Source organism: Salvelinus fontinalis, chromosome 39 (assembly GCF_029448725.1).
Source record: "Salvelinus fontinalis isolate EN_2023a chromosome 39, ASM2944872v1, whole genome shotgun sequence".
Taxonomy (NCBI): Eukaryota; Metazoa; Chordata; class Actinopteri; order Salmoniformes; family Salmonidae; genus Salvelinus; species Salvelinus fontinalis.
The window spans coordinates 12,562,695-12,578,099 of NC_074703.1; the positions used below are offsets into that span (position 1 = coordinate 12,562,695).

At 44.3% G+C, this 15,405-nt stretch overlaps 1 protein-coding gene across 3 annotated transcripts in view; it reads left to right on the forward strand.

Moving 5' to 3' along the window:
- The window catches only part of LOC129838935 (anoctamin-4-like), a 44,143-nt gene extending 32,301 nt beyond the window's left edge, over positions 1-11,842 (forward strand). For all 3 annotated transcript variants that reach the window (XM_055906205.1, XM_055906206.1, XM_055906207.1), the window contains 11 exons: positions 3,463-3,499; positions 3,705-3,816; positions 3,923-3,980; positions 4,509-4,606; positions 4,709-4,851; positions 8,498-8,650; positions 8,966-9,113; positions 9,249-9,368; positions 9,467-9,575; positions 9,679-9,882; positions 10,215-11,842. In XM_055906205.1, the coding sequence (XP_055762180.1) occupies positions 3,463-3,499; positions 3,705-3,816; positions 3,923-3,980; positions 4,509-4,606; positions 4,709-4,851; positions 8,498-8,650; positions 8,966-9,113; positions 9,249-9,368; positions 9,467-9,575; positions 9,679-9,870 (1,170 nt within the window). In that variant the 3' untranslated portion in view covers positions 9,871-9,882; positions 10,215-11,842. The remainder of the gene's footprint in view (positions 1-3,462; positions 3,500-3,704; positions 3,817-3,922; positions 3,981-4,508; positions 4,607-4,708; positions 4,852-8,497; positions 8,651-8,965; positions 9,114-9,248; positions 9,369-9,466; positions 9,576-9,678; positions 9,883-10,214) is intronic.
- The last annotated feature ends 3,563 nt before the right edge of the window (positions 11,843-15,405 follow it).

Here is a 15,405-nt window from a genome sequence, read left to right on the forward strand (position 1 = left end):
TGCAGTTTCAAACCGTAGTCTGGCTTTTTATGGCGGTTTTGGAGCAGTGGCTTCTTCCTTGCTGAGCGGCCTTTCAGGTTATGTCAATATAGGACTCGTTTTACTGTGGATACAGATACTTTTGTACCTGTTTCCTCCAGCATCTTCACAAGGTCCTTTGCTGTTGTTCTGGGATTGATTTGCACTTTTCGCACCAAAGTACGTTCATCTCTAGGAGACAGAACACGTCTCCTTCCTGAGCGGTATGACGGCTGCGTAGTCCCATGGTGTTTATACTTGCGTACTATTGTTTGTACAGATGAACGTGGTACCTTCAGGCGTTTGGAAATTGCTCCCAAGGATGAACCAGACTTGTGGAGGTCTACAATTTTCTTTCTGAGGTCTTGGCTTATTTCTTTTGATTTTCCCATGATGTCAAGCAAAGAGGCACTGAGTGTGAAGGTAGGCCTTTAAATACACCATTTTAAAGATAAACTTCTCGTTAATCCAGCCAAAGTGTCTGATTTCAAAAAGGATTTACGGCGAAAGCACACCTTGCGATTATGTTAGCTCAGTACATAGCCACAGAAGAACACAGCCATTTTTCCAGCTAAAGAGAGGAGTAACAAAAAGCAGAAATAGAGTTAAAATGAATCACTAACCTTTGATGATCTTCATCAGATGACACTCATAGGACTTCATATTACACAATACATGTATGTTTTGTTCGGTAAAGTTCATATTATATCCAAAAATCTGAATTTAGGTTGGGACGCTACTGTCTCACTTGGCCAAAAGCCAGAGAAAATGCAGCGCGCCAAATTCAAATAAAATACTATAAAAATCAAACTTTCATTAAATCACACATGAAATATACCAAATTAAAGCTACACATGTTGTGAATCCAGCCAACATGTCTGATTTCAAATTAGCTTTTCGGCGAAAGCACACCAAACGATTATGTTAGGTCAGTACATAGCCACAGAAAAACACAGCCATTTTCCCAGCCAAAGATAGGAGTCACAAAAAGCAGAAATAGAGTTAAAATGAATCACTAACCTTTGATGATCTTCATCAGATGACACTCATAGGACATCATGTTACACAATACATATATGTGTTGTTCGATAATGTGCATATTTATATCCACAAATCTCGGTTTACATTGGCGCCATGTTCAGAAATGCCTCCAAAATATCCGGAGAAATTGCAGAGAGCCACGTCAAATAACAGAAATACTCATCATAAACTTTGATGAAAGATACATGTTTTACATAGAATTAAAGATACACTTGTTCTTAATGCAACCGCAGTGTCAGATTTCCAAAAAACTTTATGGAAAAAGCACATCATGCAATAATCTGAGACGGCACTCAGATATAACAACATTTCTCCGCCATGTTGGAGTCAACAGAAATACGAAATTACATCATAAATATTCCCTTACCTTTGATAATCTTCATCAGAATGCACTCCCAGGAATCCTAGTTCCACAATAAATCGTTGTTTTGTTCGATAATGTCCATTACTTATCTCCAAGTAGCTAGCACGTTTAGTGCACACTCGCGCAGATGCAGGCGAACTCGGACGAAAACTTCAAAAAGTTATATTACATGTTGAATAAACTGGTCAAACTAAGTAGAGAATCAATCTTCAGGATGTTGTTATCATATGTATCCAATAACGTTCCAACCGGAGAATTCCTTCGTGTCTGTAGAAGTAATGGAACGCGATATCATGTGGAATGCGCAATCTGGCAATCTGCCAGACCACTGACTCATTCCCCTCTCATCCGGCCCCACAACACAGTATAAGCTTCATTCTACAGACTGTTGACATCTAGTGGAAGGCGTAGGAAGTGCAAACAGATCCATATCTTACTGGGGATTGAATAGGCGATGAGTTGAACATCGACCAGTCTCAGAATTCTCACTTCCTGTTTGGATTTTTTTCTCAGGTTTTTGCCTGCCATATGAGTTCTGTTATACTTACAGACATCATTCAAACAGTTTTAGAAACTTCAGAGTGTTTTCTATCCAATAGTAATACTAATATGCATATATTAGCATCTGGGACAGAGTAGGAGGCCGTTCAATTTGGGCACGCTATTCATCCAAAAGTGAAAATGCTGCCCTCTATCACAAAGAAGTTAAAGGCACAGTCAACTTAGTGTATGTAAACTTCTGACCCACTGGAATTGTTATACAGTGAATTATAAGTTAAATAATCTGTCTGTAAACAATTGTTGGAAAAATGACTTGTGTCATGCACACAGTAGATGTCCTAACTGACTTGCCAAAACTATAGTTTGTTAACAAGAAATGTGGAGTGGGTGAAAAATGAATTTTAATGACTCCAACCTAAGTGTATGTAAACCTCCGACTTCAACTCTATAAATATACACATACACTGAGTGTACACAACATTAGGAACACCTGCTCCACCCAAAGGACATCCAGCCACTAGCAGGCCAGTGGTTAAAAACGGGTCATTGATGAAAGGGGACAAAGGAGGCTGACACAAATTGTGCAGAGCAACAGATGGGCTACAGTTAGTCAACTGACAGTCCAGAACAACATTGGTGCCCAAAAACCCATAAAAGAATGCACAACTCGTCGTACCTTGACACGAATGGGGTATGGCAGCCGACAACCTTACAGAGTTCCACTTCTTTCATTAAAAACAAGAAACTGTGGTTGCAGTGGGCTAAGCAACGAAGACACTGGAGAATTGGAAAAACATTGCCTGGTCTGATGAATCCTGGTTCCTGCTGTATCACACTGATGTGTAACAACATTGCAGGCTGGTGGTGGTGGTGCGATGGTGTGGGGTGTGTTTTCATGGCACACATTAGGCCCCTTGATAAAAGTGGAGCAACATTTGAATGCCACAGGATATCTGAACATCATTGCCAATCAGGTGCATCCCTTCATGGCAGCAGTGTATCTGCCTGCGAATAGATTTTTTTACAGCAGGATAATGCCCCATGACACAAGGCTAGGATTGTCCAGAAATGGTTCCACGAACATGAATTAATTCAGCTTACTGCAGTGGCCTGCCCAGTCACCAGATCTCAATCCAATTGAGCATCTGTGGGATGAGATGGAACAAGGTATTTGGAGTAGAGATCCACTACCAGCAATTCATTGGAGTCAACATGGGCCAGCATCCCTGTGGAACGCTTTCAACGCCTTGAATTGAATTGAGGCTGTTCCTTGGGCAAAGGGGGGTGCAACTCAATATTAGGAAGGTGTTCTTAATGTTTTGTACACTCGGTGTATATTAATGACTATCAGTGGTGAAACCCTAATGTCGTGTAGCCCTTTTTGATATAGTTAAGTACAGTTGCACTCAAAATGTTGATAAAAATGAATCCTAACGCCCTTCAATGCCATGACGTATCGTGTTTTAGATACAACAGCATGAGAATCAAGAGAATCATAGAAAACAAACCCTATTAACTGGTCACCTTGTTTTTTTCAGTTGTATGAAAGAGTTGCCCTTCTGCTCACCAATTTAGGTAAGCTACAACTGTTCCTCCATCTGTCATCATGCTGTAACATGCCATCCTCAGAGGTAATTACAGTCAATATAATGCAGGGGCTGTCATTTTATACACACCCTCTCGCTTTCTGTCTCCCTCTCTTTATTCTTCTTTCTCTCTTATTCTCTATTTTCTCTCTCTTTCTGTTTCTCTGTCTCTCCCTCTGGCTCTGTATCCACAGAGCAGCCAAGGACTGAGTCAGAGTGGGAGAACAGCTTCACCCTGAAGATGTTCCTGTTTCAGTTTGTCAATCTCAACAGCTCTACCTTCTACATAGCTTTTTTCCTGGGCAGGTGAGGAAACATCTCTACTTCATGGTGTAAATTGTAATACACGGCTATATTTCACACTATATTTCATAGAGATTAGTTAGTAAAATGATGTAACCACCTTTGTCAGGTTCACTGGTCGGCCAGGAGCCTATATCCGCCTCATTAACCGTTGGAAATTGGAAGAGGTGAGTGAACTTTCATGAGGCTTTTCAAATGTGTTCAACGTTGAACATTTCTAGTGGAAAGTACTCTCGTGGACAGATGCACGTAGCATAAATGGATGTAGCATCTGTCGACAGACTGTGGGATGCCACAATGAATTAAGAACTTTGTTCCAGTACGTAGATTTTTCTGATCTCTGATCACATCACAATTTCGCAGGTGCTCGCATCTTTCAAATTTAGGAAGTGGAGGGGACATTTTGTCCCGTAAACTGTCTGAGAGTTTCAGTTTAGAGGGGTGGAGACTTCACTAGTTTCTTTAGTATATTTCCTAACACGTATCCGCCCAGAACTGAATTGAGTTTATGCCGCAAATACCCAACATTCTGGGTGTCCCAGATTAAGTGGAAAGTAGCTTGGAACACTGTATTCTCACTCTAACCTCTGTGTTATGAACCAGACAATTAGGGTTAGGGTGTAGGGTTACTGGATAGTTAGTTGAAGAGTTGTTGATTGAATAAAGTGTCGGCACTGTTTCCCCTTTCTGTGCAGTGCCATCCCAGTGGTTGTTTGATAGATCTCTGCATGCAGATGGGTATCATCATGGTGCTCAAGCAGACCTGGAACAACTTCATGGAGCTGGGCTACCCGTGAGTATGGCCTGGCTTAGCCAATTAGACGCAACTCTAGCGCCTAGCGTGTCCTCTCCACCAGTCACCCCCCGTGACTCTTTATAATTGGTTGTTTGTCAGGCTGATCCAGAACTGGTGGACGCGGCGAAGGCTGAGGCAGGAGCACGGCCCCAACGCCAAGGCCAGCTTCCCGCAGTGGGAGAGGGACTACAACCTGCAGCCCATGAATGCCTACGGACTGTTTGACGAATACCTGGAGATGAGTATGTGCCCTTTGACCCCGAGCCAACGTTTAAAGCAACTGTCCAATGAAAATCTCACTTTTAAAACTTAATATTCTGTTAACTCATACCCAAATAATGTTGCTGACTCATCCTATACGCGTATTTGTGGCCAAAGCATACATTGGAGAAAAAAAACACTTAAAAAAACACCTCAAATAGACTGTTTAAAAAATGCTTGCTATTTCCACAGAGGATGATGTCATCCTCTTGAGAAGGAGGAGCTGGCGAATCAGTGGTTTACTCATATAATTTTTTTTTTTTACCAGTATACACCCACACCTTTCTGTTTTTGGGCTACACCGTTCTAATACAGAAAAGATGCTTTTTAACATACTTAATTACCATTTTTTTGGAAGGAAAATATTTATCTCGTATTGTAATTAATTAAAGGTTATATTCCATAGAAATCTGGAACACTGGACAGTTACTTTAAACCGCAAATAATTTCTCTCACTATCAATCAATTGACCAATCAAAAGAAATCAGTGTGGCTCGAGCCATATCGACCTGTGTGAGACCTGAGTGAGCAACCAAGTAAGCCACTGCTCTGCATTGAGAGCACTGAGAATCATTGCCGTCATCATCTTGTATACAGTTATACACAAGTCATCATCTTGTATACAGTTATACACAAGTCATCATCTTGTATGCAGTTAATACACAAGTGCAGAAAACATAGCTAACTCCTCTGTGTAAGATGGGTGTAAAAATGTGTTGATGTTGTCATCGATAGATCCTGTTCTTTCTGTTTGTCCCATTCCCATCAGTGGTGCTTATACTGTTCTGTTTGTTATGTTCACACGCTTTGACTAGAAATGGCTCAATTGTAGACACTTTGGAATGATTTGGACATGAAATGCTAAACATGTTAATATTGGAGATATTGAGTTACATTGGTTTTTGGACAAAAATACTACAATGTTAGCATTTGGAAATTGTGGCCACTGGCCAGGTATATAAAACCAAAGGATGGATTGATGTCTAACCTTGTCTCTAGACTTCTTACAGCGTAAGGAAAACAATGTGTAAATTGGAGGAACCATTTCCTTAAACAATTTGGGTAACACTTTACACAGGGTTCTTATTACTGTGTAATTATTCCTGTGAGTACAGTGTAATTATTCATGTGAGTACAGTGTAATTATTCCTGTGAGTACAGTGTAATTATTCCTGTGAGTACAGTGTAATTATTCCTGTGAGTACAGTGTAATTATTCCTGTGAGTACAGTGTTATTATTCCTGTGAGTACAGTGCTACAGTGTTACAAGTATTTTATTTACTCATTGTTACACTCCAACTTAGAGCAGCACAACTAACCCTAGCAGCACCCCTACACGTAACCATTAGTTACGCTAACAGTAAGTGCAGTGTAGAAATTACTAATTACAATTATTTTTACACTGCTTACAATAATAATTAAACAGTAATAAGAATACTGTAATGTAAATTGTTAATAAGTTGAGAGAACCTATTGGTCAGATGTGGGACACCAACTCCGTTGTCATTTTTCCCTGATTGCCTGATTGCTTGCAGTGAACATGAAAGGTACTGTAGAACAAAATGTTGTTTACTAGTTAGGTCATGAATGCATGTGCCAAATATGTTTATTGCGCTCCTTGCCATCATATTCTGCTTTGCCAGGCAAACTGCACAAGGAGAGGAGAAAGACCATGAATATTAGCTTATGACCTAATTACATCTATAGAAAAAAGATTTCCACTGGGCAAAACAGTGTCCTATGAGGGGCTGCGGGTGGTTCTGCAGTGGGCAAAGTGCTGGTGTTAGTGGCAACTTTTTCTCCAGGCTGCCAAAACAATAACACACCTGACTACAGTCTATTGATGACTATAGATCACCTCAGAGGATGTTGATTAACCTAGCTAGTTACTGGGTGGTGGAAATGACCTTTCAGTCTGAGAGATTCGAGACTGAAATACAGCCTACTTAAATAAGTGGCCAGTTCATAGATTAAATGTCACAAGGCCCACATAAGGCTAAAAACACCTGTCATAAGAATACAGAATTTCTAACAATTTATACCAGTATTACAAATGACCCGGGAATGTAATTTACCAAGTAAACACTGGTGTAAGAATGAGTGGTTATGACCCGTGTATGATGTCATTATTGAAAAGTTATCGCATAGTTAACTGAAGTATAATGCTATGCAATTCTCCATGTGAAATGTCCATATCAATCTGTAAGCTCTTCACCTTTACAGGAATGACATCCTCTAAAACGGCATGCAGCCTCTGCCAACTTGACTAACTAGGAGAGATCATTATTGAAATGTCAATTTCAATATTTCACTATTTTATAATCCTCTAAAACAGTCTAATATTTAGGAACTGTAGAATAAAAACCGGAACATGTTTGGACAGTAAGGGCTCTAACCTGCTGTTGTTGCATTCCAGAATAAGTTGATCTACATGACTGATTTATCCTCTTTGCCACCCTGGGGAGCTGGAGGTCAACCATAAACTAGCATTCGTACTGTGTTTGCTCATGTAAACCATTATATACATGCCATGTACTGTATATATCATGTTTACATTTATTTACCAGCAATGTGAATCATTAATGTCTACATAGATTTTCCACATGTATATGGAAGGAAAAGTCTGCCCCAAAACTATCTTTTGGTGTTTATTTAATTAGTCCATTGTTGACATAGTCCCAAAATGTTTTGCTTGTCAGCACTCAAGTTTTCAAGATACGTAACTTTCAAAATACAGAAATCATCACTGTTTGATGCATTTTGCATTATATGATGCTGCGTTTTGCATCATACGGGGATGATTTCTGTGTTTTGAAAGTTGCATATCTTGAAAACTTGAGTGCTGACAAGCAAAACATTTTGGAACTATGTCAACAATGGATTAATTTAACAAATACCAAAAGATAGTTTTTGGGATGGAGTTGTCCTTTAAGTATGATTATGTGAGGTGTACATAAAGCAGGCACACGCCATGTGCAAAACATTTTGGAACTATGTCAACAATGGATTAATTTAACAAATACCAAAAGATAGTTTTTGGGATGGAGTTGTCCTTTAAGTATGATTATGTGAGGTGTACATAAAGCAGGCACACGCCATGTATTAATCACACAATGGTTACCTGAAGCATTTCTCCTACATGTGTTTTGTGTAGACAGATTTATGTATGACAATGCCAGATGACCGTGACATTTATGACAATGACAGATCAGTGCAACGCTTAGGCTAGGATTCTGTGGTTGCACACGGCATGCAGCTATATCTACATGCATGTGTCACTGTTTATTTCAACCCATAATGCTGCATAGATCCATTATGTGGTGTCTCTGTAGGCTTTTTGAATGCTGATTTGTAATTCCGCTCGATGTACTACCGTCTGTGACATCCTTGGCGAGGCTCTTCACGAAGCACAAAATCTAATGGCTAACTTTGTCCTGTGCAATGCCCACACGCACTGACATACAGTAACAATTGTGACATTGAATGGTATAACCTCAAATCATATTGCCCTTTCTGAGTGAATATGGCTTTGGGGTGGCCATCTGTACAAAATGTAATGGGGTTTTTGAATGGGGTTTTGAACAGGACTACTGGTGACGCTTTACTCTCTGTGTCTGTGTGTTTCAGTCTTACAGTTTGGCTTCACCACCATATTTGTGGCAGCTTTCCCCCTGGCCCCGCTCCTGGCCCTCCTCAACAACATCATCGAGATCCGCCTGGACGCCTACAAGTTTGTCACCCAGTGGCGGAGACCCCTGCCCTCTCAAGCCAAAGACATAGGTTAGGCTCATCTTCCGGTCTGACAATCCCCTACTGTAGGGCCATTTTCAAAGGAATGCAAAAAATGCCATATAGACTAAATTGTTTTACGCCAACACCGTGCCTCAGCTATTTTCACTCAATGGAACCCTATTTCATTAGTTTCAGCACAGACAGATGATTTTAGCCGGCCAGTCTATTATGCTTTATACTTTTGGAATCATTTTCATACCCCTTTATAAGTATTCTTTGAAGAAGTCCTGTCAGGCTGTTTGCTGGTGAACTGTAATAAATCATTTGCATCGGAGCAAGAACATCATTTTATTTTCTCTCCAGGGATCTGGTACGGCATTCTGGAGGGCATCGGTATCTTGTCCGTCATCACCAACGCCTTTGTCATCGCTGTCACCTCTGACTTCATCCCACGCCTTGTTTATGCATACAAGTACGGCCCGTGTGCCGGGCAGGGCCGGGCCGGGGAGAGGTGAGCGAGCCCGACCACAGTGACCACACAGGCAAAGTGTCTGCCTTTGACCTTATTATGGCTAGTAATAGAGGGCAGCGGCATTGTCCTGCATCACAATGTCAAAGCACTGACATTTTATTGTTTCCTGTCCAGGTGCATGATGGGATATGTAAATGCCAGTCTATCGATGTTCAGAGTGTCTGATTTTGAGAACACTTCGGTGCCCAGGACAGATGGATCAGATATGTTTGGAGAAGCAGTGAAGTACTGCAGGTAGGTTTGGTGACCAAAGTCAGTCTTGGTATGGTTGTGCTTGTTTGAACACAAAAGTCATAACCTTTGACCTTTCGACCCTGTGTTTGACCTCCCAGGTACCGTGACTACAGAGAGCCCCCGGACTCGCCCGGTGAACCATACTCCTACACGCTGCAGTTCTGGCATGTCCTGGCCGCACGGCTGGCCTTCATCATAGTCTTCGAGGTTAGTTTGTACAATTCATTCCATTCAACAAAGCCGTAACACAATATTCAGCCGAGATGACAGTCTGTAATTTCTGTACTATTGGTGTTGTGTTCTTTTGTAGCACATGGTTTTCACCAGCAAGAACCTGATCGCCTACCTGATCCCAGACCTGCCCAAGGACCTGCGTGACCGCATGCGGCGGGAGAAGTACCTGATCCAGGAGATGATGTACGAGGCCGAGCTAGAGAGACTGCAGAAGGAGAAGAACGAGAAGAAGAAGAATTACAGGGCCCATCATAACGCATTGCCCTGAATGCACAAGCAGGTGATAAATAACTACACTGCACTGAAGGGACCAGCACGGAATACTGACAGGCAATCTATAACCGTTTGCAGGCTGCAGAGTGTGGCGCATAGGAATTAGATTTATATATAGGAAGGATAACGCGCCTGCATGACCAATGTGTAGCACCACTCATCTGGGTGAAGCACAGCTGTCATTTTATGCCTGAACGCTCAACACACATCAGCTATCGAAGTAAGATTTGCCAATTGAAGCACGGGACGACAAGGGACCAGGCTGTGCAAGGAAGTGAAATAAGTAATGTTCCACTACTGTTGTGATCATCTACTGACGCTCTCTCTATGACTCCACAGGTCATGCTGGTGTCCATTTTTGCTCGGTGGCGTTGTGTGAAGGAATGACAGAAAACTGGCTGCATGCACGCCAGGGACTGTCCTGCCTGTCTGCGTCTCCCACTGGACCAGGTGAGCGCCCCCAAGAGGACCGTCAGCATGCTCCTCGCCATGGTGTTCAAACGTACTGTACCTCATTCTGAATCCGAGAGGCCAGTGGGTGAGGGGAAAAAAGAGGACATACATTGGAACATTTGACAATGGGTTTACTACTTTTTTCCAGATTGCTCCTTCCACTTTGGACTCACAACTGTACATTTCTTCAAAACCTGAATGTAGATTTCAAAGAAACACAAAAAACAAACTTTTGCATTTCTATTGTCACAACTTAAAAAAATATTCTGTCATCCGTGCAGTTGAATGACAAACCCTGTTTACAATCCTAGCCTTTTTATTTTGAGGACAAAACTCATGAGAAATCATGATCAATTGCTTTCACAAGGTTGTGAACCTTCGGCCATGTTCTCTGCTTACATTGTGTGCTGCAATAAGATGTTATTTTGAAACGATGTTCCATCAGATCTGTGTTAGTGGACACAGACTGCTCAAACATCCAATGCCTTCCTTTACAATGGATACTAATAACAAGACTAATAAAAATTCATATTTATTACAAACCGGTTTTGTAATTGTCCCATGTGCACTTTGATGTCATTTTAAAACCGTCTCAACATGTTTCCATCTGACAGAATGTGTCACTATGAGAATCTACATGGAGGTTAGCACGTCCTTAGCGGGTAGGTCAGGTTGTCAGAACACAGTATACATCACAAACACTGATGTCTCCTCCAGCACGTTTAGAGGCTGCCCACCAAGTAACTGTAACTGCAGCTACTGTCTGCCTCTAGTGTCTAGTGTGGTAACACCTGATTCCTCTCTGCATTTCCCTACTTGGCCACCAAGGGGCGCCAATACACCTATCTTCTGATGCAGCCACAGGCCTCAAAACAATGAGAGAGAGAAGGGAATAGGTAGGTGTACAGTTAGTTCTCACATTTTTCGTCAGGTGTCCAAAGATAAACACAGTCATGTTCTGATACTTTTAAGATGAGAAATATCTTCATTTATGTTTATTTTAGGGGAAATACAATGATGGCGGGGACATTGTAGAGTGTTTTTGTGCTCCTGGAGGAATTCTTGTTTGGTTTACACCATTGTTGGTATAAAATATCTGTCAAATACTTAAAGCTTGGCAGCTTTCTCCTGTACGTTTATATAATTCTCAGTGTCTACATGTCTATATAATATTAATACACATTTTGCCAAGGGCAACAGTTGGTTCCCCAAGCACCGCCTCAATATCGACCGCTTTCTTTCATATCCGTAGGAATTGTCAGACTTGTTTCACACATCTGGCGCTACAACAGCCTATCAAGGTGAACTAGCTTGTTATCCCTTTGTGTGATAGGTAACAGTTACATTGAGGATAAGATGTCATTTCTAACTGTGACAGCTCCTATTCATGATTGAGGTTCAGGGGTCTAATAAGACAAAACAAGAAGATGGCTGAAGTGGCCAGTCAATGTCATGTTGGCACACAGAGCACACTGAAAGGGCTTTTTCAGCAGCAACCACAGGGCTGGATTCAAGCAGAAATTGGATGTTCCTGTTTGAGCACAAAATACACAATAGATGTTGGGGGGAAATGTCTTGGCTGAATGTCATTGAAGAGAGACAGCATTTTGGTTGGAAGTTGATTGTCTTGACAACGGAACCACAACCATCTTGCAACTGTCTTGACCCTGGAAGCCTGAGAAAATGGCTTTGTAATGCCACTGGGAAGTTCCAAACCATTCTGTATGTTATATGAAAACCACTTTTACAGTATGTTGTCTATGGTCATATTGTGTTAGCATTATAAAGCCATTCTGAGGTTACATAGAGTATCCCTTCTTAGTCTCTGACCTTGACTGGAACTGTTACATGTGGAGCTGGAAGCTGTTGGAAATCACATTAGCATCTGAGTCGTTGAGATGTAGCTTACATAATAATACATGGATGTACTAATCCTCTAATAACCACCGTATCTATAAGGGTGTCTTTCTACATTGTTTTTAGCTTCATAACTTTTCCATATTGTTCCATTTTCTATATGCAAAATGCTTAATCCTCCTGACCCTTGCAAAATGCTTGTAATCTGCTGTGCAGATGTAAAAAATAAAAAATTGCTTGTACCTGATGCACATCACTACAAATTGGAGGCTGCAAGTTCTGTGTAGTCCTGTGCCATGTCCTTCAGGGTGGATTACTGTGGTGTGGTGGAGGAGTTAGCGCAGGGTGCCCATCCACACGTAAACTTTCCATTTTGATGATTAAAAACAGGAGAGGGGAAACATGGCGTGTTTGTTTTCTATTAAGGCAAATTTTCTCCTCTAAGAGGATTATCCCTGACACCGGCTTTGAGTTGCGTAAGGCTATCCTAGGAATCTGCGATCATATCAGCCATGGCCTCGTATCCTGTATTTTGGCAGCTATGTCAAATAGAATGAATAGATTATATTTCTATGTCCAGGCTACTGTCTGATGGGGATGTAAAACTTAATTTTAATTTTCATCCATTTCTGTCACGCCCTGGCCTTAGTATTCTTTGTTTTCTTTATGTTTTTTAGTTAGGTCAGGGTGTGACATGGGGAAGGTATGTGTTTTGCAATGTCTAGGGGTGTTGTATGTGTATGGGGCAGAGTTAGAGTAGTGTTGTCTAGTTATGTCTATGGCTGCCTAGATTGGTTCTCAATCAGAGACAGCTGTCATTCATTGTCTCTGATTGGGAGCCATATTTAAGGCAGTCATAGGCAGTAGGCTTTTGTGGGGTGTTGTCTATGTTGAACGTTTGTTGCTTGTCTGTGCACTTACGTTATTTAGCTTCACGGTCGTTTGTTGTTTTGTTAGTTTGTGTATAGTGTTCGTTTTCGTGTTTTTCTCTTTTCCAAAATAAAGAGATGTATTTTGCACACGCTGCGCCTTGGTCCTCTCTCTCTCACGAAGACGATCGTGACAGAACACCCCACCAACCATGGATCAAGCAGCGTGAGAGGAACCAGGACTCGTGGACTTGGGAGGAAATATTTAACGGACAGGGACCCTGGGCTCAACCAGGAGAATATCGCCGCCCCAAATCTGAGCTGGAGGCAGCGAAAGCAGAGAGGCGGCGATATGAGGAGGCAGCACGGAAACAGAAGCCCGTAAGTCAAACCCAAAAATTTCTTGGGGGGGGGCTCTCGGGTAGTTTAGTTGGGTCAGTCGGGAGACGTGAGCCAACTCCTCCTGCTTACCGTAGGGAGCCGGTGAGGGCGGATTTGGAGGTGAGCGACGCAGAGACAGTAAAGGAGTTAATGGAGAAATTGGAGGAGAGAGTTATGAGGGATGTACTGGTTTGATGCATGAGGCACGGCATCCGTCCGAATGAACGTGTTGGTGAGTTAATCTCACCGGGAACAGCTCTCCATACTCGTCCTGAGGTGCGTGCTAGCTGTCTGGTTAAGACAGTGCCTACAGCACGCACAAAGCCTCCTGTGCGTCTCCAGAGTCCTGTGCGTCCTGCTCCTCGCACTAGCCCTGTGGTGCGTGTCCCCAGCCCAGTACCACCAGTGCTGACACCACGCACTAAGCCTCATGTGCGTCTCCAGAGCCCTGTACGCACTGATCTTTCTACCCGCACTCGTCCTGAGGTGCGTGCCCTCAGCCCGGTACCACCAGTCCCGGTACCACGCACCAGTCCTATAGTGCGCCTTGAGAACTCTGTGTGCACTGTTCCTGCTCCCCGCACTAGCCTTGAGGTGCGTATCTTTAGCCCGGTACCTCCAGTTCAGGCACCACGCACCAGACCTACAGTGCGTCTCAGCCGGCCAGAGTCTGCCGTCTGCCCAACGGCGCCTGAACTGCCCGTCTGCCCAACGGCGCCTGAACTGCCCGTCTGCCCAACGGCGCCTGAACTGCCCGTCTGCCCAACGGCGCCTGAACTGCCCGTCTGCCCAACGGCGCCTGAACTGCCCGTCTGCCCAACGGCGCCTGAACTGCCCGTCTGCCCAACGGCGCCTGAACTGCCCGTCTGCCCAACGGCGCCTGAACTGCCCGTCTGCCCAACGCCGTCTGAACTGTCCGTCTGCCCAACGGCGCCTGAACTGCCCGTCTGTACTGAGCTTTCAAAGCCGCCCGTCTGTACTGAGCCTACAAAGCCGCCCGTCTGCCATGAGCCTTCAGAGCCGTCCGCCAGACAGGAGCCGCTAGAGCCTTCCGCCAGACAGGAGCCGCTAGAGCCTTCCGCCAGACAGGAGCCGCTAGAGCCTTCCGCCAGACAGGAGCCGCTAGAGCCTTCCGCCAGACAGGAGCCGCTAGAGCCTTCCGCCAGACAGGAGCCGCTAGAGCCTTCCGCCAGACAGGAGCCGCTAGAGCCTTCCGCCAGACAGGAGCCGCTAGAGCCTTCCGCCAGACAGGAGCCGCTAGAGCCTTCCGCCAGACAGGAGCCGCTAGAGCCTTCCGCCAGACAGGATCAGCCAGAGCCTTCCGCCAGACAGGATCAGCCAGAGCCTTCCGCCAGACAGGATCAGCCAGAGCCTTCCGCCAGACAGGATCAGCCAGAGCCTTCCGCCAGACAGGATCAGCCAGAGCCTTCCGCCAGACAGGATCAGCCAGAGCCTTCCGCCAGACAGGATCAGCCAGATCCTTCCGCCAGACAGGATCAGCCAGATCCTTCCGCCAGACAGGATCAGCCAGAGCCTTCCGCCAGACAGGATCAGCCAGAGCCTTCCGCCAGACAGGATCAGCCAGAGCCTTCAGCCAGACAGGATCAGCCAGACAGGATCAGCCAGAGCCGTCAGCGAGCCATGACCAGCCAGAGCCGTCAGCGAGCCATGACCAGCCAGAGCCGTCAGCGAGCCATGACCAGCCAGAGCCGTCAGCGAGCCATGACCAGCCAGAGCCGTCAGCGAGCCATGACCAGCCAGAGCCGTCGTCGAGCCATGACCAGCCAGAGCCGTCGTCGAGCCATGACCAGCCAGAGCCGTCGTCGAGCCATGACCAGCCAGAGCCGTCGTCCAGCCATGACCAGCCAGAGCCGTCGTCCAGCCATGACCAGCCAGAGCCGTCGTCCAGCCATGACCAGCCAGAGCCGTCGTCCAGCCATGACCAGCCAGAGCCGTCGTCCAGCCATGAC